General features: G+C 53.0%; 1 protein-coding gene across 1 annotated transcript; it reads left to right on the top strand.

The window, feature by feature from the left end:
* Nucleotides 1–23,472, top strand: RPH3A (rabphilin 3A). Its single transcript, XM_074159489.1, has 20 exons — nucleotides 1–77; nucleotides 639–653; nucleotides 1,509–1,652; nucleotides 9,798–9,927; nucleotides 10,239–10,325; nucleotides 10,829–10,994; nucleotides 11,447–11,488; nucleotides 13,935–14,069; nucleotides 15,455–15,547; nucleotides 15,718–15,777; nucleotides 15,848–16,069; nucleotides 17,136–17,215; nucleotides 17,607–17,681; nucleotides 18,907–19,016; nucleotides 19,612–19,738; nucleotides 20,256–20,312; nucleotides 20,504–20,655; nucleotides 22,276–22,357; nucleotides 22,880–22,976; nucleotides 23,342–23,472. Exons 1-20 carry the CDS (start codon nucleotides 1–3, stop codon nucleotides 23,470–23,472), a joined length of 2,082 nt encoding a protein of 693 aa, XP_074015590.1.
* Nucleotides 23,473–23,778: the final 306 nt, after the last annotated feature.

The following is a 23,778-nucleotide window of genomic DNA, read 5'->3' as shown; positions in this document are numbered from 1 at the left end:
ATGACCGACGCGGTGGTGGGTGGCAGCTCTGACCGGTGGATGTGCCCCAGCGACAGGACCATGTCTCTCCGGGCCAGGTGAGAGGAGGGGACTGGGATTGCAGGGATGCTGCTGGTGCAGGAGGGAGGGGAGTCCCCGGGGGTGGGAGGTGATGTGGGTGCAGCCACCTCGTTTCCTCCTCTGGGGACATCGGGAATTGGGTTTGCACTGGTTGGATGAGGACATTTTGCCATGTCACCTCCTAAACCCCCTGAGAAAGGTGGTGGGGATGGACCCATGGGTGTGCACGCACCCCTGTGCTGGTGAGGAGCCCCTTCCATCTGTCCAGATGCCCTTCACCATGCTGCATCCCACCATGTGGAAGGTCTCCAGCCCGGCTGGGTGGGTGGTGGCAGCACCCATGGATGGAAGCTGGTTTTGGGTGCCTGGATGATGCAGGGGCTGGACAAAACTCGTGTTCGGAGCTCGCTGCTCTGCACTGCTTTGGAGGAGCAGCAGGGACAGCTGGTGGAGAGGGATGTGCTGTTGGGGACTGTCACCCCCTGAGGTGGGGAGAGCGTTGGCTGCACCTGGGCTGAGCTGTCCTTGTCACTTCTCTCACCTAATCTTTGTTCCCTCTCTTTCCCTGTGCCTCCCAGCAGCGAGAAGGAGCAGTAAGTATCTCGCTTGGGTTTTTTTTTTGGCCTGTTGCTCTTTACCTGCTACTGTAATGGTCTTGAGAGAACAGGAAAAACCTGGCCCTGGATGCAAGAAAAAAAAAAAAACCAAACCCCAATTAATTTTGGGAAGCTTTGTATAGAGTTTTTAAGGTTTTCAAGGTTTGAAGGTTTTAAGGTTTAAGACTGAATCTTAAGGTTTAAGTGCAGGTCTGCTGAGCGCAGGGGAGAAAGACCTGGGAAAGGTCTTTAGATGAGTAGGATGAGGGGAGGAGGGACGTTTGTCCTTCGTTAGCGTTGCCCCTCTGCTGCCTGCTAATTTGCAGGGCTGGGTGGCAGACGTTACTGTGTCAGCAGGCTAAAGCTGCCTGATGGCCAGGCTGTGCTCGCTGTGCGAAAGGATCTCTGGAGACAATGTTAGGAGAGGAAAAACTCCCATGTTTGATGAAATGTACCCAAAAAGCACCCACTTCTGCGGCCAGCACCCCAGCACCGCAGCTTGCTGGGAAACCTGGCGTTACCCGACAGAGAGCAGGGTGCAAAATTAGCCGTGTCAGTTAATGCTTAACATGGAAATCTTTCTGAAAAGGGAATTGGTTTTCTCTATGCAAAACAAGTGTTTTTATGACACCCCACTCCCTCCCCCCCAAATTGGAAATAAGAGTTTCCACGTGGTGGCTGGGGGCCGTTAGCAGGCGTCCTGCTGGAATAGAGGTTGGAGGGGCACTGTACCCCTTCTTCCCTGGGCTTGGGAATTGGCTACTGCCCACATGCATGTGTGATTGCCCACACGTACATGTGAATACACATGTATGATCTGTGGACAAAGCCCTGTCCCCCCTCTCCCCGCAGGCTCCCCGCTGGCTGGGGGGCGCGGGGCGGCCAGCCCGACCGGCAGCGCAAGGGCGAGGAGCTGACAGACGAGGAGAAGGAGATCATCAACCGAGTCATCGCCCGGGCCGAGAAGATGGAGGAGATGGAGCAGGAGCGCATCGGGTAAGGCGGCGGTGGCACCGGCACCACCATCCTGGTGGGGACAGGAGGGACCCTGAGCCTTTAGTGGCCAGCTCAGCCCAAACCACGGCAGGGGGTGAAGCGCTTGCTTGGCTGCTTTCCTGGCCGGCAGCTACTGCACTGCAGTGTTTCTCCTGAAAGGGAGCCTGCGGGGGATCTTTTTGAGCTGGCGTTGGTCCTTGGCCAGGAGGAACCTGTAAGCAGGGGAGGGAGCTGCTCGGTGTGCCGCTGTGTTCTGGACCCAGAATTTATCGTCTCATTGATTTTTTTTATTTTTTTTTATTTTTTTTTTTTTTTTTTTTTTTTGGTCCAGAAGGGATCATTAATAACATCTTATTTCAGGGAGTGAAGCTGCTGCTGCTTGCCCAGTCCTGAGCCCCAGCACCCGTGAGCACCGGCAAAGCCATGGCTCACCAAAAGGTGTTTTGTCTTGTTTTGGGAGCACAGATGGATCCATCACCCCCTCCAGCCGCGTGTCCTGGCAGTTAAACCCTCCTGCCAGCCAGAAACGAGCCGTCTGTGAAGCTGAATAGGTCTGAGTGATGCCCAGCCTCGGGGCTGGCCACGCGTTGGGACCAACTCCCGGGGGGGTCTGCATCCTTGGTGGGGTACCCACAGTCACTGGTGGGTTCTGGGGGCATCCCTGGTGCCGATGCAGCCGGTGTGGAGCAGAGGGCAAGAAGTGCCTGTGTTTGCTTTTAATCTATCTCTACCCTGCCTAGGCAAAGGTACCAGGCGAAGCAATGCTGCTAATTAGGTATCGACTTGCTGTGCTGGGGATGGTTTTCCGGAGGGCATCTCCATAATCCCGTTTGTCAGGCGTCATGCCTTTTTTCATTACAGCGCAGCATTTTATTCTTGCTGAGCTTCAGCATCAACTGCTTTTTTTTTTTTTTTTTTTTTTTTTTTCCTTTAACTTGCAGGGAAAATACTCAGGCCCAGGCAGGAGCTGAGCTCTCTGCTGCCTGGGAGAATGTCAAAGCCCCTCTTGTAGCTCGGGGACAGCTTTGCTCAGCAAACAGGCGCATGGTCCTGCGGGGCAGCTGCTTGGTGAAACGCAGGGAGGACCTGCCTGGACCTGCAGAGCCTCACGCTGCAGCCGGAGCTTTAATCCATCACCCTAGCTGCTTGATAACCCTTAAATATTGAGTATGCGTTTGCGATGAAGGCATGGGGTGCTTCAGCATGTGGTCTTCCTCAGTGGCTGCAGCTAGTGGCCTTTGAAGCGGTGGATTTATTTACTCGTTTTTAAAAATACTTTGGGAGGAGTGGGTCTGTGAACAGGTTAGGCAGATATCGCCTCGACAGTGGCTGTTCGTGCTGGCCGGGGCTCAGTGTGTGCCCTATGGAAGTGCTGCTCCCCTGGGTGCAGGGTGGCTCCCCAGCTGGCACTGCCTTGAATTATGTGCAACGCTTTCCTCTCCCGGCTTTCCAGCAGAAACCAGGTGAAAGTAGCTATGAATGGTGGTGATTCATTCCCAAAAAGTGCTTAGAAACAGCATTTCCCCAGCTTTGCCCATTTGCAGCCCGGTAGGAATTAATGTTGAACATGATGCTCTTTGGATTATGCTTAAATGAACTTTGGCAGCAGGGGAGAGATATTTTTTTTTTTATTTATTATTTTTTTTTTTGCATTGTGCATTCCTGCAGAAACCTCTCCCTTTCATTAGCCGAGTCAGAGGAGGTTTCTCCTCCTCATTCATGAAAAAGCTGGGCGGAGGACTTGGTGCCGTACCGGGAGCGGAGCAGGGGGAGGCTGGCGGATGTGCAGTCGCAGCTGATTTCCCTCCTGCGTGTGGGCGCAGCAGGAGCCGTGCCAGCTCCTTTGTGTTTGTTGGCTTTGCACAACAAGGGCTGTAGGATGTGCCGCTACAGAAATACAGGACGGCGTCTGTATCGGTCTCGTACAGAGTCGACCGTTCGGGCGCTGCTCGGACGTTATCCAGAATAGCTCCTTATATTACAAAATAATCCGGGTTTGCCAGGCTGGCCTCTGGCGGGGACACAGCGGTTGTGATAGTGTCCCTCGGTGGGATAGGCTTCTCTAGGGAGCTGCCCCTGGAAAGCCTGATTTTCTGCAGTTTTCTGGCATTTTGTATTCCTATAAGGGGCGGGGGGAAAGGAAGATCCATTAAAAACCTGGTTTTGGTTGATTTAAGGAATAGCTTACATGAAACGAATGCACCTTCCTCAGGGCGAACGTGCGATAAATACTTGGAGTTGTCTTAATAAGTGGATGCGTTTTGAGGGGGTGGATTTGAGTTTCTCAGATAGTACCTGAGCAATCAGGAAGTCTACAGCTGGGTGCTGGCTGCAGATGGACCTCCTCGTGCCTTGAAGTCCATCCTGATTTAGTGCCCAGCCATCTCCTCCTTCCTTCTCCAGCCCTCTTGTGTCCCCTCTCCCCTATCCGATGTCCCACGAGCACCTTACCTCAGCTGGCTGGGACAGGGTGAGAACAAATCAATGCTGCTTGTTGAGAAGACATTTGTGAAATTGGACTTCATGTCAAATCCAGCTCAAATTAATCTAGTGAAAGAGTATTTTTAGCACCTGAGGTGGATGGAGGCCCGCGGGGTACGTGATCTGGATGCTGATGAAGATTGTAGGACAGGGACACTTTGGTTTGTGTTTTGGTTTTTTCTTTTTTTTTTTGGCTGGGTCATTGTCTCGTAGCACAGAGAAGGATAACGGGAGCTGAAATCATCTTAAGCAGCCATTCAGCAAGAGCTCATTGGGCGTGAGTTGATGGAGGATTTTACAACTGCCTGGGGATTAGGATAATCCTTTGGGCCAGTTTGGGGCACAGGGGCTGAAAGCCGGTGGGCAAAGGACTCAGAGGGCGAAGAAGACCTGTGGAGGGATGGATCCATTCTTGTCCCTTCTCCTTATCTGCTTGTGCTCAGGGGTTCCCTGTGATGGTTCTGTGCCATCTCCTGCTGCTGTTCTCTGGTGGTGGTGATGCTCCAGATGTGGTGCACAAGGAGCCTGTTCCTCCCAGCTGATGTGGGAGCACCTGCAGATACTAATTGGCTCCTCTATGCACCTATAATTGGGTGCCGTCAATAACCCAACAAGTCTGTTCTGCTGCCTAATGAGGTCCAGCGTAGTCTCGGCATCGAAGGAAATATCTTAAACCATCCAAAGTTAGAAACTGCTATTTCTGGAGAGCACCTTGCAGCATGGAGCTAGTTCTCCCAGGGGTGATGTGACGCATCACTCCTGGATCTGGCCATGCCCCTGATGGGGTGCAGCTATTCCTTTCCCCCTGGTCCCCCCTAAAAGTGTGGTGGTTTGACTGTCTCCCCGTGGGTCACAGCCCCTCACCTTTCCTCCGAGAGGACCAGCTATCAAGCAGGATTGCATTTTAATTTGGCTGCTTATTGCTGGGATGACACATGCATAATGCTGGAGCAGATGGCTGAAGTCACTGGGGATTAAGTCATTAACCTTGGTGGCCAGCAGCAGAGATGCTCTCTGGGGACCACAGTCTCTTATTTTCTACCTCATGTTCAGACAACACAAAAATAAAAATAGGGGCCAGGGAGGGCAGGGTAGTTGCTGGAGGCAGGCAGAAATCTCTCCTGAGACACCAACTTCTAGAAGAGATGAGGTTAATTCATGGCCAGAAGACAGCTCCCGCGTTTCCTGATTTTTTTTTTGTGGGGTTTTGGTTTTGTTGCCCCTCCCCCCTCCCAAAAAAACCCTCCTCTCATTTCTGAGACTGGGATGAAACTGCAAAATAACAGCCCTCCTGTAACACACCACAGGAGGCAGCAAGCACCCGGAGCGATGCACTCTCATGGGACGGGATGCTCTGAAATGCATGAATCCCCCTGCCCTCCTTGGGCACCTTCCCTCCGTAGCGAGGGCTCTCAGCAGAGGACGAGCTTTGAAAATCGACCTGTAAAAGCTCAAATGATGCCTTACCTTTAGTTACCTGTGCATTTGTAAGGGAAGAAAATTACTCCTAATATTTCATCCTGATTTTAATTATGTTTTCTTTAATCTGTAGCTTGGCTTCTTTTCTTGTCTCTCTTATATCATTGAAATTAGCCTTAATTTAATATGCAGCCCTTTAAGGCACATGATTTCCCCACGGAGCCAAGTCAGTGCTTAATTCTGGAGGCACTTTGTGACCTCCTTTGTGTTTTACTTTAATTTCTTTTTTGCCATGTAAGTGATGGCTGAGTCCGTCCCTGCTGGTTCCTTTGTGGGGCTGGGGAGCAGCCGGCTCCTGGTCCTTCCTCGCAGGTCAGGTCCTTCTCCCACCCCTGTGCAGCACTTTGTTGTCTGCTGCATTAAATGTCCTCCACCACGCGGTTAAAAACCCATTAGGCACGTCTTTAGCCATTCGTTTCTGCAGAGTGGCGATGAATATTTAAACACAACAAACTCTTGCGCTGTTAAGTCTTGTTTCCCAAGTTCATCAGCGTTTAATGCCAGTGACTCTCTGTCCCTCTCCGGAACGCTCTGGTCCTAGCGCAGGAGAAAATGCCGATGCTGTAGCACTGCGGGTTTCTGTCCTGTCTAGGATTCAGCCCAGCCTGAGATGGTCCCTCAGCCTGGGAGATGTTTGCAGGTCTTCCTCCCGATGGCAGCCTTCCTCCCGGGTGCGGGCAGGAGGCGGCAGGGGAAGACTCCTGCCAGCCCTTGCTGCCCCGGGGCTACTCGCCTTTCTCTTCCAAACCATATTTATGGGGCCAGGCAGATATTATATTATCAGGGGACTGTTTTATTGCCCTTATCATCTCAGGTGCCTGTTAAGCATTTCAGATATAGGATATCGCCCAGTTCCTATATCTTGCTCCCATCAGTGACTAATACATATTTCGTTGGCAGATGACGGATGCTCTCCCGCTCCGCGGGGCTGTCTCCGGGAGCGGCGATGCTCCCGGGTGCCGGGCTTAGCCAGCTCCAAGCCACCGGCTTCAATTACTTCTCTTTTGGGCTTTTTTTTTTTTTTTTTTTTTTTTTTACCCTATTTTAACAGTTTGAAGCGTATTTCCTGCTCTTTGAAGTTAGTCTTTACAGAGGCCAGAGGGATGGGCACTTTGAAGTGCGCATAATGGTAAGGAAGATGTTGCTGTAGTCCTAGAGACGTGCAGGGGAGAGTGATGAATTGGCTGGCTATTTTATGTGCAATAAAAATGAGAAACAAATGATATCTAGGGGAGAGGGAAAGAAAAAGCTTTTGGGAAGGCAAAAAGCTCATTCCTGGCTGCTACCCGGGCAAGAGCAAGGCATTCCGCCAGTTATCGGTGGGTGAACAGCCTGTGTGCGGGGCTCTGGCATGTGTGTAAGGTGGTGCTGGATGAAGTCAAAGAGAAACCTGGGCTTTTTGCTCCCAGTTATCCCCTTAATCAGGAGCTTGCCAGCCCATGGGTCTCGGCGTGGTACCCCCTTCCCCAGTTCCTGCCCTCTTTCTGCCAGGTTCACACCAGGACTTAATGTTTTGTACAGTCCTCTCATGGCAGTGTTTGAATTAGGGGGAAAAAAAAAAAAAAAAAGCCCAGTTTCTCTAGCTTGAATGGATTTTTTAATTAGGCAAAAGTGCTTTGCTTGAAACTGGTGCCACAGGTGTGTGTACTGGCTGCTGCAGCTCTTCCACTGGTTAAAAAAAAACCTCTTAAGGAGCTGCTTCTGGTAAATGAGAGACTGGGAAAGATTTTGCAGCTAAATAATGAATCTCTTGACGTGCAAAGGCTTTTTTTTTTTTTCTCTCCTTTGCTTTGATTGTGCCATTTGTTCTAGTTTCTATAATAAGTTTGTTTGGGCTTGCAGATTTCCAACTGGAAGCTGCTTCTCTTGGAGCCGAGCTCTTGCAGCACAGGGTGGAGAATTGAGGAAGATACATGAGCTTCGCTGCTAGGAAAATAAAGGGTTTGCCCCAAAAATGTTTTCCCTGCCCGGGTGGGAGCAATGTGCTGCGACAGAAGCTGACTGTTCTTGGTTGTTTGCTGTTGGGGGGGTCTTGGTGGGGACCCCACGTTGCCTGTGGTGGGATGTGGGCTGGCAACAACTGTGGTGTGATTCATTAATTTTAAATCAGAAGTGGTTTAAGAACAGCTAGTTTCCAGGTTTTAATTGGAACGCTGCTCGTTGCTGGCTGGGTGTTTATGGGAATCGGTGTTTGCAGCAGAGTGTATCAGCCGTGGAGCTTGGAAAGGCACCAAGGGCAGATGATGGTTTATTCTATAGGAAGAAATCACCTCTGGATCACCTGCAAAGCAGTAAGCAGATGCTCAAGGGCAGGGGGAGACATCTCTCGGGAATAAAGCTGGAGCAGGGAGCTAGGCGAGCAGAGAGCTGCCCAGTTAAGAGCAGAGTGGAAAATCATTAAAGCAGTCAGAGGATGTTATTTTTCAACAAAAACTGTTTTGTTCGGGGCAACAAAATAGCTCAGGGTGAGAAGCAGTATTGCTGTATTTAGAGAGCCTGTGGTCATGTCGCTGCTGAAACTTCAGGCGATGAAGACTGAAGGAACTTGCAAGCTCGCCCATCTGCCGTCTGGTGACACCGTAGCTGTGAACATAGTGGTTTCTCCCAACTGCTGACTCCGTCTGGCTCCACTGGCTGCTCCAGCCCCCAGTCCAGCTTTCCTGTCTCCTCGCTGGAAATGGGCTGCAGGTTCACTAATAACCATCAGGAGGCACCTCCACATCAGCAGCCCTAAATGTGCTTGAGCCCGGGGAGATCAGCCCCAGCGCGGGGAGAAGTGGGAAGGTCACCGGTGGGTTTTAGCATGGCCGATGTCTTCCACCTAAACGAGGTGTTGTAATAACACGGCTTTGGTCAGGTAACATATGCTGAGTCACTGAGCCGTGTCCCCACTTTGGGCTGATGAAGTGCTTCGAGATGCTCCTGTTGACTGCAGCGAGTTTCCAACAGGGCATCTTATGAGCTGTAATAGGTTGCCAGTTCCACAACGCTTTATTTTTTTCCCCCTTCTGCTGCTCTTTCTTTATCAATCCCCCATGTCCAATAACACCGTTTCTTTCCCACGTGCAGTCCGCGGGCTGCCGGCCGTCTGGAGACCAACCGCAGAGGCACCCTAGGTAGAGGACAGCTCGTATATTGTTTATGAGCGATTCGGAGGTGCTGGCAGCCCGGCCGCCATAAATCTGAAGCTGTCATCAGACATGTGGGAAAATGTCTTTTAAACGTCGGGGGTTTTTTACGGCACGCCGTGTTAGCGGCTCTGTCAGATTTGGGTCAGGCTGCCACGGGAGCGGGTGGCAGCCCCGCGGGCGAGGGGGGCTGCTGCTCTCTCCGGTGGGCTTGGGTCTCCTCCTCCCTTTCTTCATTCCTTTTCCCTCCTTGCTGAATGGCATAAATAATGCATCCTTTTTCCCTTCCAGTGCTATTTTTAGGGCCAGGATTCTGGGTTAACTGAGTGTACCACTCGCCGCAGCTCTCGGATGCTCGGCAGGCAGCTCACTCCTGCTCCTGCTTTGCAAACTGCTTTTGTCAGTGCCGTTTCCTTTTTTTCAGAAGTTGCTTAACTGGATTTTTTTTTTTTTTTTTTTTTTTTACCTTTGCAGTAAACAGATGTGTTTTTATAGCCTGTCCTCCAGTGGGCTTTTTGCATTTTACTCAAAGGGCTAAGAATTTCCATAAAGTAAATTATATGCAATGTTTTTCTTAGAAAATGAGAGAACTAATTAATTTGTTCAGTCCTCCTGCCAGAGCCCTTCCAAGATCTCCTCTCACAGCTCTTCCACAGGCAGTCGCTGGGGCCGGGGTGGAAAGTTTTCCATTTGTTGGGGGGAAAAAGCTGCTTCACCGATGCCAAACCACTTTGTGCAAAGGTGCTGACTTGGATGGCTTCTCTGCACGTCTGTGTATGTGGGAGCTGGGGCCAGAGTCTGCTCTCTGGCAGCGTCAGTGGAAGTTAATAGTCGTGCAATATAAAGCTATAGGGGAATATAATATTCCAACATATCCCCTGGGATGTGTCTCTTTCCCCAGTTGCATTCCCATAGCTGGAAGAGGAGATGCTCTGCGGGAAGTGCACCAGGAAAAGGGGCAGCTGGACCAAAGTCAGTAGCTGCCCCTTGGGAGTGGGACCCCCGCATCCCAGCTGCACCGTGCCTTTCCTGACAGCCCCTGTCCCCTTTCTGCCAGGCGACTCATGACCCGGCTGGAGGACATGCGCCGGAGCGTGCTGGGGGACGGGGTGAACCGCTGCATCCTCTGCGGGGAGCAGCTGGGGCCGCGGGGATCCGCCTGCGTCGTCTGCGAGGACTGCAAGAAGGTGAGGCATCTCCCTGCCACCCGCTGCTGGGCACGGCCTCCCGGACCCACACATCCCCCTGGTGTAAAAACGGGCACCTTGGGCTTTGGGTGCATGTTTTGATTGCCCGCATCCCTCCGCATGTGGCCCAAGGGGACATCCCTGGGAGTTTCTGCAATAACCGATGTTTGTGCTGGGAGAGCTCTCGTTAACTGTCTCCCATTAACCATCTCTCATTAACGTCATGCTCCTGAGGGGTGGCGCTGGCCCGATGGAACCTTTGGGTGGCCAGTGCGTCTCCGTTGCCGTCCAGCGCTTTGCTTTCTTTGCAGAACGTCTGCACCAAGTGTGGGGTGGAGACCACCAACAGCCGGCCCCATGCCATCTGGCTCTGCAAGATCTGCAGCGAGCAGCGGGAGGTGAGCATGGCAGCCCCTGGGCGCTTGTGGGGACACGGTCCCTCCCCTTGGTTTCACCCCAAGCACTGTCCCCACCCCAGGCCTCCGGGACAGGACCAGCTCCAGATCAGGGGATGCTCCCAGGGGCTTTCAGCATGTGCCCCAGCACCATTAAACCTTGCCCAGCTATTTGAGTCTGGTTCTTGTAGGATAATCTTGTTTTCTAGATAAAATGTCTTTTTCCATTTGTTTATTTTTCCCCAAAACCAAAGTCTTGGGGTGGAAGAGGCTGTCTTGGCCAGAGATCAGCTCCCTGCCACCTACAGTCTGCAAAAACCAAAGAGTTAATTAATTAGTGGGAGGGGCTGTGGGATCACTGTGGGACAGGGTGGTACAGGAGTTGCATGTCCTCGGTGTTGCCTGCTGGAGGCAGACCCCGGTGATGCAGGGGGGCAAACTCTGCCAGGTCTACACCCATCATCCCCCCAAGATGTGAGTGCCACCCCCCTGCTTGCACCCCCCAGGTGTGGAAACGCTCCGGCGCCTGGTTCTTCAAGGGTTTGCCCAAGCAAGTGCTGCCCCAGCCGATGCCCGTCAGCAAGAACAAGGGACCCCAAGCCCCCAGCGAGCCCAGCCCGTTGGAGCCCCCTGCCCAGGACCCGAAACTCCCCTCCCGTGCACCCACCCGAGGTAGGTACCAGTGGGGTGGTGACTCCCTCCCTCTGTGCCAGGGGCAGGGGTCCTGCCAGTCAGGTGTTGGGTCTTCTCCCCGTCGTTTGGAAGGGTGAGCCCGAGCAAAAAGCATCTGGAGAAGTTGCGTAGCTGCTGCCTGTTTTCTAAAGGGTGCAAGAAATCTCCCTGCTGCCCTCCCTGCCCCCTGAGGCTTTCTCTAGGCTGTTCAAGTCAGGATGGCCGCGTTTGCAGGGACATTCTCAAGCCAAGCAGCCCTGGGTGGGGGTCTGGGGTGCCCGGCCAGGGGTTCAGGCAGTGCCTAGGTATGAACACGGTGATGCAGAAGCTTAGAAAAAACAAGAATAAAAAAGGAAACCTGGGGAAAGAGTGGCAACAGAGCCCGGGTTGGCGTTGGCGGGGCAGGTGGGCTCCAGCTTCACGGCTTCTTGCTCTGTTTGTACCCCCCCAAGGCCAGGCGGACGCCGGGCCCCCGGCTGAGCAGGACTCCGACGGTAAGCACTGGTGTTCACACCGTCCCCTGTGCCGCTGCCTCGGTGCCGCCTGTGCTGAGCCCCTTCTCTCCCTCCCTCCTTTCCCCATGGTGTTTTCCCGCGGGAAGCTGCAGCGGCAGGACCTCTTCTTGCTGCTGCCACCCACCGCGCGGGGACCGAGTTATTCTGGGGCTTCCCCACCTACTGCACACGCCTGGGCTGAAACGCTGCAATTTAGAGCGCTGAGCAGAATTGCCTCCGTAGGTGGTGTTTCCTGCTGCTGATTGACGGGTGTTTTTCTGGTTACTTAATGGCAGTCCTTAGAAAACCTCCCGTGGAAACTTTAGGAGGCTCTTGGAGGGCTTGTGCATGTTGGCAAGGGATGGAGAAGCTGAGCTTCCTGCTCTGGCCACGTCGGGTTTCCCCCACTGAAGCTCTTGTGCCGGTGCCCTGTGCCCAGGCTTGTGCCGTGCACCGTTACCAGAGCAGGGTGATGAGGATGCAGGGTCTTTTTTTGTGGTTATACCTTGTCCCCTCCAGCACTCACAGCCCCCCAAAGCCCTGCTGGCATTGGTGTCTTTAATAGCGATGCCAACCCAGGGGGCTGTGTTAAGGGGCCACAGTCAGTGCCTCCTGCTTACAGGGGTGAAGCCATCTTCCTCCCCGGGGCTCATCTTTCTAACCTCGCATACGCTCTGTGCTGCTCTGGACCCGCATCCCCCAGACTCTGCTGCCAGCACCGGCAGGAGCTGGGGTTGGGGGTGCTCCCAGGCCGGCTGTGTCACTGGGAGTTAATTTTGAGTAATAGCCCCCATTTTCACAGTTTGGCATAGGAGCACTGTGGCGATGAGATTCCCTAATTCCCCTCTAGCACAGGCTGCTCCCGGCTGGGTGATGGTCAGGCTGGGAGCAGCCCAGTGGCTGCAAACCCCCCTCTTCCTCTCCCCTTCCTCAGCTGCATGGAGGGAGCAGCGGGGGGCTGAGGACACAACACCCCCCCTCCCCTGGAGTGGTCCCCTCTGTCCCACCCTTCCTTTAGCCCAAGGTCTGTTGGGGCTGTGATGACCCAGCTGGCAGATGGCTGTTGGTGTGCAGGAGGTTTTAATGGCTGGTTCCCAGGGATGTGTTTAATTTCCCGGTTGTGGCTGCTTGGGGCTTGGCTCCGTGTTGGGTGGGCTGTAGGCAGGGTGGGTGGCACAGCCTTGTGCCGAGCCATGCTCCCTCCACACCGCTCACCATGGGGACGCATCCTACGTGTCTGGGTGAGTCCCATGGCAGGGTACCCATTGGGGGTACCCATGGGGGGGTACCCAGGCTCAACCACAGCCCATGCTAAGGCTCATAGTGCCGGTGGGGGGCTCCGGCTGAGCCTTGGCAAGGCTGTGCCCAGCCCGGTTGTGCTGAGTGATGATCTTCATCTTCCCACGCAGTAGCAGTTGGGGAAACCACTTAATTAAGACTATTTAATCGCGATGCTAGCTGGTGCTGTTAAGCTTCCCAACCCCACAACAGACCGCTTTTATTAAACCACCGGCTTGCCTGCGAGTCGGGGAGAGTTTGTCAGGCTCCGCAAGTCCCTGCTGGTGATCAGCATGCTCCTGACATGCCCATGATTTTCCTAAAACTCCCTTGGAAAATTATTTATTGCATCGCTATTTCTGCACCACAACGCTCCTGGTTGTGGATGCTCGTTTCCCCTCCTCCCTCCTTTTCAGCATCGTGGCATTTTTACCCCCCTCCCCCTCCTCTCTCCCATCTGCAATCTGTTGCTTTTCACTTTCTCCTTGTGCCCGGCGACCCTGAGAACCCAGCCAAGGGTAAACATCCCATTTATGTCACAGCAAAGATTTATACCTGGCGTCTCTGGCACAAGTCAGGTGAGCGCCGAGACCTTTTTCATCACGTCCGTGGGTTGCAATTTATCACCCTGAAGCATCTCGGCACCCTGGCGCGTGCGGCTGGGATTTATCCACTGGAATGGCTGCTGCTGGCTGGCTGGAAGTGAGAGGCAAAGGCAGCTGTCGCCATTATCTCGCTAATAAATGGAAGATGATCAACAAAAAGAAAATATGATCCCCCTGTCCTGGGGTCCGTGGAGCTGTAATGGCATTAGGGGTTTGATGGACACCGAGAACTGGCTGATGGATGCCTCTGGCCTTGTTTTCCCATGGGGCTCTTGTGTCTCCTGGTGTCCCCATGGTTTGCTGTGTCCTCTGGGTTTTCCCATCCACCGTGTGCTGGTTTGGTGGTGCAGAGCCCTCCTGCTGCCCTGCGAGTGCCAGATGGCTGTCAGTCCCCAATGCTCTGGGGGTGATGCCACAGCAGCCATACCCATCCTCGTCCTCTTCTGCTGACACCCCGGCTGGGCACCACCCGAGCGGGTGATCACTCCTTCAGGGCTGGCTTTGGGGATGGTCGGGTGATCGGGGTGCAAACCTCACTGCTGCCTTTATCGGTCTCCCCGCAGGCAGCGATGCGACGGCGGCTGCCCGGGGCAGCTACGCAGCGCCCAGCCGCAAGCCGGCCGAGGGCAGCGAACACACCGGTGGGGACACTGACAGCCGCGACTACGCTGCCGAGAGCGGGGTCAGCAGGAGCCCCGGTGAGAGCCACGCTCCTGCATGCTTGGAAGGAGAGGGTTGAGGGGCCAGCAGCTGTACGAGGGTTGTTTCTGCTCGACGTGCAGCACGAGGTGATGCTGAGGGATTTCACATCGCAGAGCAGCGGTGCCCGCTTCCCACGCCGCTCGCCCGCTGTTCTACACTGCTCTGTGGGGTTTGCTGAGGCGGATGTCTGGGGTGTTGGTGGGATCCAGGGGGAGACATCGAGGGGGATCCCCATTCCTTCCCCTGCTGTGGGAAAGAGAGGCAGGATTCTGCTGTGCTTTTCCTTGCAAAAGGGGTATCTTATGGCCCACGGAAGGACATAAATTTGAAAAAGTCCATGCACAGTGTGAGAGCTGCAGGTGGAAAAAGGAGCGGGCTCAGTGTTTTCCAGGCTAATTTTAAGCAGAAATGAAATGCAACCGAGTTGAGACACAAAGTAAAAGCATTTTTCACGACAAGGCTCTGCTGAAGGAGCAGGCAGGAGCCAGCCCTACCTGTGGGAGCCCATGCTTCGCTGGTGGGCGCCTGGCTAGGGATGTAGTATCTTGTTTGATGAAAATTTGATGTGCTCCAAGCTACTGTAAATGGCTGTGATACGAATGGGTGGCTGACAGCATTCAGCAGGGCCTGAATCCTCCCCAGGTGCCTCCAGAAGGGGACAGGCACTTGCAGAGATCGCTTTTCATGTAGGAGCTGAGCTTGCAAATTTAACTGGCGAAGCTGAAAATGGCTGGAAAATGGCCAAGTCCTCTTTAATTCCTTGGGAGAGAGACGTATATTCAATGGCTGGATAGTTGGATAAAATGGAGAGGGGCATTCAGGGCTGCCCAGGCTTCTGCTGTGGGGAGACAGTGTTTTAATTCATGTTTGGGTGGATAAGCCTTGTGAGGGTACACCCGTCCCCCATCACTGCTCTGGGATGTGCGTGCACCCCGGGGGGGATGCTGTGCAGTGCTGATCCTGGGGTGCTGCTGCCGGTCGGGTGTGCGGGAGGATGGGGATGTGATGGGCATCGCAGCGATACTCCACGGGCTTGTTCACCTTTCAGCTCAGACTATTGCCTGGCTGCAACCACATCCATCCTCCTTGTTCCACCTCTCCTCCCTCTCCCTTTTTTGCAGGCGGTTTGGCGTGGCACGGGGTCCCCCTAGTGAAACATTCCCTGCTCCAGCCCGGGCTGCACCCACTCCCCGCAGCGGTGGCCCCAAAAATGTGCGAGGCTGAGCCCCTATCTCAACACACACTACCTCCATCCATCAAACAAGCCTCTCTCCTCTCCAGCTGCCCTTCCCTGGCTGATTCCAGCTGCAACCCCCTCTGCAATACAGGCAAAGCCCCCAGAGCCCCAAACGCTGTTGCTGATTCTCCCCTCTCCTTGCAGGCGTGAAAAGGACCAACTCCATGCAAGCCCAACGGCCACCTCCGCCAGCCGCTGCTGGCCCCGCTCCTGGTCCTGGTCCAGCAGCACCCACAGGTAGGATGTGATGGGGATGTGTCCAGGATGCTCAGTCCCTTGTGGGGGACGTTTCGATGCCTCGCCGTGGACACAGACCCCCCTGCTCGGGGCAGTACTGGTGCTGGGGTGGGAGAGGGATGAAAAGCATCACGCAGGCAAATGTTCCAGTAATTCTAATTTGTCCCCAGCACCACCGGCAGCGGGAAGACCGGGTCCTGGGGCGGCCGGTCGGTTCCCAGAGAGACAAGGTAAAATTCGGCCGCCTGCAAGGGACTGGGGGGCAGAGCGTGCCAGGGGCTAATGGGGTCCCTCCCGCAGTGAGCCCACCGCTGGGACCCCAGGAGCCAGCCCGTGCTGCCGCCAGGGAGGAGCGAGGAGGGGGCTACGCTGTGCCCCCAGCCAGAGAGGAGAGGCCAGCCCGGCAGCCCCCCGCCTTCTCCCAGCCCCCCGCTGTCCCACCGGCAGCTACTGCCCCGCTGCGGCAGCCACCCCAGGAGGAAGAGGAGGAGGATGCCAACAGCTACGACTCTGATGAAGGCAGTACGTGCCCCTGATGCCCAGCTGGAGGGGAGGGAGCTGTTTCTTTGGGAAACCTGGGATTTTGGAGGTGGTGGGTGTTGCGGGACTGTGACTTGCGCTGTAGGGTCATGGGTCTCTGGCAGGGAGACCCATCAGGGAATGCCTCTTCCCTGCAGGGCTTGGAGCTGGGGCAGGGTCTCGCAGGCTGTCCCTGCTCAGTCATTTCAGCACAGCTTGTGGGATCTTCAGTCGGTTTTGCACCAAACGACTCGGCTGTGAGGTGTGCTGGTTTGGGCTCTGTGCTCACGCGACTTTTCCATTTCCAAATTTGAGTCCCAAAGGCAGCTGCCTCTTTCCATCAGAGTGTCCTTTGCTGCGAGAAACACCACTGAGCCTGTCTGTAGGCAAGGCTTGGTGGTTTCAGTACCTTTCTGAGACGGTGTTCGGTTATTTTCCCTCCAAAAAGGGAATTTGTTGCATGAGGGTGAGTGTCCATGGCAGGGCAGTGCTTCACCTGTCCAGCCTGTTCCCAGGATGGGAAGAGCTGCTCTGAGCCAGCAGAAATTGTGCTTGGGTAGAAGCAGATGGACCCAGCTGAGGTTCTGTGTTCACTCTTCATCCCTGTGATCTTTTTCGGGTGAACACATGAAGACAAGCATGAGGTGGTTTCCAACAAGTCAAAATGGGGGCCAAACGTCGAGCCCCAAGCCTTGGGAGGCGATGCTGGCCACCTGAGCTGAAACACCTTCTCAGGGTGTTCCTGAGGTGGCATTGCTGCCCTGAGCTGTGCCCAGGGAGGGGTTTGTACCATTACATCCTCCTTTGCATGGGAATATTCAAGTCAGCTCCAAAGCCCAGGCAGTTCCACCTTTGTAAAGCTTTGATGACCAGAGTTCATCAATCTGGCTGGATTTGCGTGTGGCAGTTTGGCCGATGCCGGCGCAGACCCACGTGCTTTAAATGATGGCTTTACATTTGAACTGCAAATCTTTCTAATTATTACTAATCGGGGCTGATTAAACAGTTATTGGCTGAGGTTTTAACGAGGTCCTATTTCCATCTCCCCTCTCTCCCCCCCCGCTGTCAGCTACACTGGGAGCACTGGAGTTCAGCCTGCTCTACGACCAGGAGAACAGCTCGCTGCACTGCACCCTCATCAAGGCCAAAGTAAGTGGACCTCTTCTTTTTTTTTTGTTTGTTTTTTTTCCTCCCTTTCTTTCACTGATTCAAGTCCAGCTAGCTCCCAGTTTCCCCAGTGCGATGGGATGGAAGTGGCGTGGATGCTGGCAGAGGCTGTTCCCCTGGGACTCCCAGCCTGGGCTGGTACCGCTCCTCCTGGCTGGGAAGGAGAATTCTGTGGGGCTTTTCTTCGCGTGGGTCTGAGAGGTCTGTGGGGCTTTTCCTCCAGTGGGTCCGATCTGTCCTGGGGCATAGAGGGAGGCTCTTGGCTTGCTGAACACACTTTCTCTTTACTGAGTTGCTTCACGGGTAGCTTTTTCTCTTCCCTGGCTCTGCTTAAGGAGGATTCATGCACCGTGTTTTCTTTATTATCTTTTAGGGCTTAAAACCAATGGACTCAAATGGCCTGGCGGATCCCTACGTCAAACTGCACCTCTTGCCCGGAGCCAGCAAGGTGAGGCGTTGCCTGGTTTTGGGTGTGTTTTGGGCTGAGGATGGAGCAGAGGTTTCTCAAAGGCCCCCAAGGTCCTTTCCCTGCGTCAGACTTCCTCCTCTGGATTTCTCCACGCAGTCGCCCACTGCTGCTGTTTTACCCGGGAGGTATCTCTGAAAAGCGATGATGCTTGCAGATGTTCTCCCGTACCCAAGGAACAGCTCATCCTGCAGGCAGGGATCTGCTCTCAGGGATGGAAGGGAGCTCCGGAGGAGGTGACACTGTTAATGCATCGCAAAACATCTGACACAAAATCTAATTATTACCCAAGTTTGAAAAATCTGTTTGCTTTGGAGCTGCAGCATTAGAGCTGTGAGGAAATAACCATTGAATAAACTCTGAGTAAGATCCTCCAACATCCAAGAAACCACTGGAAATCTCACTCCCCAGCCTGGCTAAGCTGATCTCAGTGGGGAAACCTTTGAGGAAGGGTTGGCCACCACTGGCCCGGTGCCTGAGGGGTCCTGGATCCTTGCTTGGGGGCTGCAAAGCTCTTTCCTGCAGCAGGGTTTTGCTCAGAGGAATTAAGTGTAAAACAAGGGGGGAAACTGATAATAAAACCATTGGATTGATATTTAAAGATTCACTTTATGTGCAGGGGCTTTCTGGCCACCTTGTCTCGTGCAGAGTAAATCAAGGTGTTGTGGTCTTTGGAATTGCTTTGATTTCTGTTGCTCTCTTGTTTGCTGATCTTTCTTTCCATTTTTTATTGCTCACGTGTGTTTGGAAAAACACACGAACAAGTGACAGAGCTCCTCATTTCCCAAGCTGTCATCTCCTTTAGACCATGAGAGCTGCTGCCCAAGCACCACACAGTCTGTGCTGTGCAACTCTTTCTTGTACAAGTAGTTTCTTCTACTCTTGAGGGAGTAGACCCCAGGCAGTGGAAAAAGCCAGGCGGTGAAGGCTGTCCCGGCCACTGCAGGTGACAGAGTCCCCAGTTGCTTGCGTAAAGGTCCACCTTGTCGGGTCGGTGACGCTCACCTGGAGTTGATGGCTCGCCGTCGCGACAGCCTCAGCAGGCAGTGGTGACGTCCTGCAGAGTCCTTCGTGCCCCAGTCAAACCACCTCTCGTGAGCCAGAAGTGATGGAGCGTTTAATTTACACTCCTCTGCCAGGAGCCTAAATTTAGGTGGGGAAGGAGTTCGGGGGTGTGATTATGCCGTGTTTTGTTTTGATGCCGCAGTCGAATAAGCTGCGAACGAAGACTCTGCGCAACACCCGTAACCCTGTGTGGAATGAGACCCTGGTGTACCACGGCATCACAGATGAGGACATGCAAAGGAAAACGCTCAGGCAAGCGGAGGAGCTGGGGGATCCCGCAGTACGGTGGGATGGGGACCGTGGGTCTCCTCGAATGGAGCATCACAAGCCAGCCTTCCTTGGGAAGGCACCGGCAGCAAAGTGCAGGTGTTGGTAGAGCACCTGGAAATGCAGAGTTTTTTTGTCAAATTCAGTATCCTTCACATATTGATTTTGAGCGTCCTTTTTAAGAAGAGAAAGAAAGGCATTTTTGGCCCTGTCATTTAATACTAAATTATTGGCATTACTATTATTCTTACCACCATAGAGATCTGTGTGTTGCATATCTATGCATGATTTGCCAGTGTCCCAGCAAAACATTTAGAAGTTTAAAATTTTTGGCATTTCCTTCCTACAGGAAATTTCCACCTTTTGATTTCTTGCCCCATCACAGAGCATATATCAAAAATGTTGATTTTTCTGGCAAAACAAGTTTGGTTTCCTGACTGCTTTTTGGCCAGAGGAGAGACAGATGGATGGTGCTTTGCTTTGTCTGCCCCTGAGCAGTGCCCGTGCAGGAGTGGTTTTGTGCTCCGGAGTCAGGTACTGTTCCAGCCTGGCTGATGTTCACCTTTCCTCTTCCCTTCAGGATCTCTGTGTGTGATGAAGACAAGTTTGGCCACAATGAGTTTATTGGAGAAACTAGAGTTTCCTTGAAAAAACTCAAAGCCAATCAGAAAAAGAACTTCAACATCTGCTTGGAGAGAGTAATACCAGTGAGTTTCTGTGAAATGTCTTCTGCTACCACTAATGATGAGTTTGCTAACAAATGTGAGGGAGCTAGTGGTGAGCTTGTAGCTGGAACCAGCCAAGAGCTGTAGGTGCCTGACTTCACTGGCATCTTTAGGAGTTGGATTCCCACCCATGTCTGGGCTGATGTGACATGTCAAGGCCAGGAGATAAAAACGTGGTGGGAATCCAGGGGAAGTGACTCCAGGGACATCCCCAGTGGCCACAGATCTGCTGGCATTGCCAGCCTATGCTGATGTATGTCACTGTGGAGGAGATGGCAGGTTGCTCCACCCCTGAGCTCTTCTCCCAAGTGCTGCGGGTGAGGTGCTGACTCTGCTGAGGTGGAGGTTGGTGGAGCAGATGAATGTACCTGAGCCCCCTTTCACTCCAGAGGCCAGCAAAAGAGCTGGGCTGGGCTCCGGGGGGTGTTTTTGCCATAGGATGGTGCGTCTCCCAGCTGCAGTCACTCACAGCAGTCTTTTTTCCCCTTCCCCATCCAAGATGAAGCGTGCTGGCACGACGGGCTCGTCCCGCGGGATGGCACTGTATGAAGAGGAGGTAAGCATCCTTGGAGGACAATGTGCTCCATGCACGTTTCACCCATCATCTCTCATGTTCGAGCTGCCTTTTTCCCCCCCTCATGAGGATATAAGGTTCCCTTGTATCTGTCTTGTCTCATCTATTCTGCAGTTGACAGTCTTCCTTGCTCAGTGTCCCGTGTCCCCATCTCTGGTCGCTTCCTCTTGCAGGTGGATCGTGGTGGGGACGTGGAGGAGCGTGGGAAGATCCTAGTGTCCCTCATGTACAGCACCCAGCAGGGTGGCTTGATCGTCGGCATCGTACGCTGTGTGCATTTAGCAGCCATGGATGCCAACGGATACTCGGACCCCTTTGTTAAACTGTAAGTGAGAGCTGGGGCTGGTGTAGTAGAGTAACACATGGTCATGGAGCCACTCACTGTCCTTGGGCAGTAGCTGATGCTCTGAGAGCTCCTTCCAAAACCACTGGAGAGAGGGAGAGCGTTTCCCAAGCACCTCGAGACCTCACACAGGACTCGGCTGCCCACCAGCGATGTCTGTGCAAGGTGGGAATGTTCTGCTTGAGTCCTCCTGCTGTGGCTGAAGCTTGGTGAGACTGACCCAGCTCTTAGGTCCATCCGCTCCTTGTAGGTTCCCAAACGCAGAGACCCAACCCTGTAACTGCAGAGCTGGAGGACAAGAGGTCCTTCTCCCCCAGCTCTGGCCCATCACAGCTGCAGGACACAGGTAGCTTGATGTCCCTCTGTGAGTGATGAGGAGCCCAGGGAATGCCCTGCCTTGCCTGTCCCTGTCCCATGCCACGTCTCCACTGCAAACAAATCAGCTTAATTAATACAGACAGTGGTGTCTCCTCGAGCAGCAGAGCATCTGTTGGTGCTCTTGGTGGTGGAGGCAGGTGATGGGGGAATAAGATCATTTTAACTCAAGTCTCATAAACTGCGACACGGAGAGGACCCTGCAGTCATTCCTGGTTGCGGTTTTTGTTGCTGTTTTCTCCTTGCCTTCAGAAAAAAACCTCTGTTCTCCCTAGAACTCATTCAATAACTCCCGTGTTGAACATTTTGCACATCTTTTTGTAGCTGAGTGCAACTGAGTAGTTTTCCTTCTCACTTTTTTTTTTTTTTAATATATTTTTCCATTCCCACAAACAGAATGTAGTGGCTTTCCATTTTTAAATCAACTTCCGATGCAGATCTAATTAATGCCAACTCTACAATTTAATTCTGGTCTGCAGCCAGGCTATGAAACCCAAACCATAGTTTTTCCCCACGTTCTCTACCTTGGCTGAACATACTAGTCTGTGTGGTATTAAACAGTAATGGGCTATTTCTAGCGGTTATCTTCCCCCCCCACTATGTTTCTCCCCATGTCTGCATGCGTTCACACATCCTTAGCTGGGTTTTCCAGTGGCCAGGCTCAGCAATCGGGCGTGCGATTGCCCCCATCTGCTGGTGACCAGCCCAGCTGCTTGTTTTCTGTATTCCCTGTTCCAGCTATTCCTCAGCAGGTTCCTCCCCAGCAAAACGCAGAGTTTACCTGCTTTTGCTCCATAAAACACTCATAACCATTTCTTTTGGCATGGCTTGGGAGAAAGAAGACTTGGGACCAGTGCGTGGTTTGGAAGTACATCGAGGGTGCGGGTGTAGGCTCGCTGCTTTCTGGTGTCTGCATGGTACCCAGCTGCTCTGAGCAAGAGATGCTCCACCAGAAAGGTTTCTGTCGAGCTTGGCGCTCTGTGCAAGGCAGGTCTTTGTGGTTTCCCAGGTCTCGTCTGGCAATCCAGGGGGAGAAAAAAAATATTCAGGATTTTGCTCATTTTACATTTATTTTAGATGATTTTAGAAGGTGAGAAGGGAGACTGGATAACCCATTTCTTTGTCTTAAATAACTTCAGTTGCTTTTTTCTAGCCCCAAACCTTACTTTTTTAAGCTTATAAATTCACGCTGTTCTTGAGTTTTGGGCTGTTTTCTGTTGCCCCCAGTTGGCTGAAACCTGACATGGGAAAAAAGGCCAAGCACAAGACGCAGATTAAGAAGAAAACATTGAATCCTGAGTTTAATGAGGTAAGCATAGATCTAATTTTTATGTTATTAAATCAACTTAGCCAATTATGATGTTGTACAAAGGAGGTAGAAGACAAACTCCCTGAGATTTGGTTCCTCGCTCAGCCTCCTTTCCCCCTTATGCACCCAGGAATATTTTCGGAATGACTTTGCCATGGGAGATACGTACACACTGAAACCTCCCTGTTGCCGACTCCGTGTCACCTCAGCTGGGGGTGTGGGTGGGATGAGCATCCCCGGGGGTCCCCACAGATGGTGCTACCTTGATGGAACACCTGCAAAGTGCCACTTAGATACAAGGGGTGAGCTCAGCTTATGGGTTTGTGCAGTGTGCTGTGATCCTGGGAGGAGAGGTGGCCGCAAGGAAAGAGCACGTGCTCCTCATTAGTGTATTTTAAATATCCTTTCACTGGATTTTGAATTCAGGCTGTAGAGAGAGATCACTTGCAATTCTTTAACTGCAATTTTCTGGGTGTATTTTCCTGGGAGGCCTGGGGTGATGTGGGTGTTCCTCTTCTGCAGGAGTTCTTCTATGATATCAAACACAGCGATCTGGCCAAGAAGTCACTGGACATTTCTGTCTGGGATTACGACATCGGAAAATCGAATGATTACATCGGTGAGCTGCAAGTCTCTGCGCTCTGGGGTGCGGTTTTGATGCCCAATATAGAGCTTGCTGTACGGGAGGGATGCGTAGGTCGCCTGCCCTGTGAGGAACCCCAGGCTGAGCTTTGAGGTGGGACCATGCAGGTGGGTTGGGTGCTTGTATCAGGCTGTCAAATACAGTACACCCACTGTGCTGCCCCATCTCCAGCATCTCGTGGGGTCTTCTGTGCAGGGCAGAGCAGCTCTAGTTGTTTCCTCTAAAATTTTAAATGCAGTAGGTGGAGAGAAGTGCCTCAAATGTGGGGTTTGTCCCCATGGAGATGGTTTACTGGAACATCAACATGCTCTCTGAATATGATGACTGTTCTTTTCTTCCAGGCGGCTGTCAGCTTGGCATTACGGCTAAGGGGGAGCGCTTGAAACACTGGTATGAATGTTTGAAGAACAAGGACAAGAAGATTGAACGCTGGCACACCCTCCAAAATGAGAACCACGTTGCCAGTGATTAAAGGGAGCTGCTGCCCGAACCTCCCCAGACGGCCCACCCTCTGCCAAGCCCCTGTAGATCTCTGATGTCTGTCTTCCAGCGCAGTCATGCCTTGCTACACGCCTCTGGTCCCAGGGCAGCAACGCTCTTCTGCCTCCTCCAAGCATCCTCTATTCCCTGTCCTCACCTCCACCCAAAAACTAACCCAGATCTTTTATATTCACTTCCTCTGTTTTTTGGTTTTGGGTTTTTTTTGGTTTTTTTTTTTTTGGGGGGGGGAAGTGGGGGGTCATTGAATTATCCCGGTGTGTAATTTTGTCAAGCAATA

This window comes from Numenius arquata, chromosome 16, assembly GCF_964106895.1.
Source record: "Numenius arquata chromosome 16, bNumArq3.hap1.1, whole genome shotgun sequence".
Classification (NCBI taxonomy): domain Eukaryota; kingdom Metazoa; phylum Chordata; class Aves; order Charadriiformes; family Scolopacidae; genus Numenius; species Numenius arquata.
This window is presented reverse-complemented; position numbering and strand designations above follow the sequence as displayed.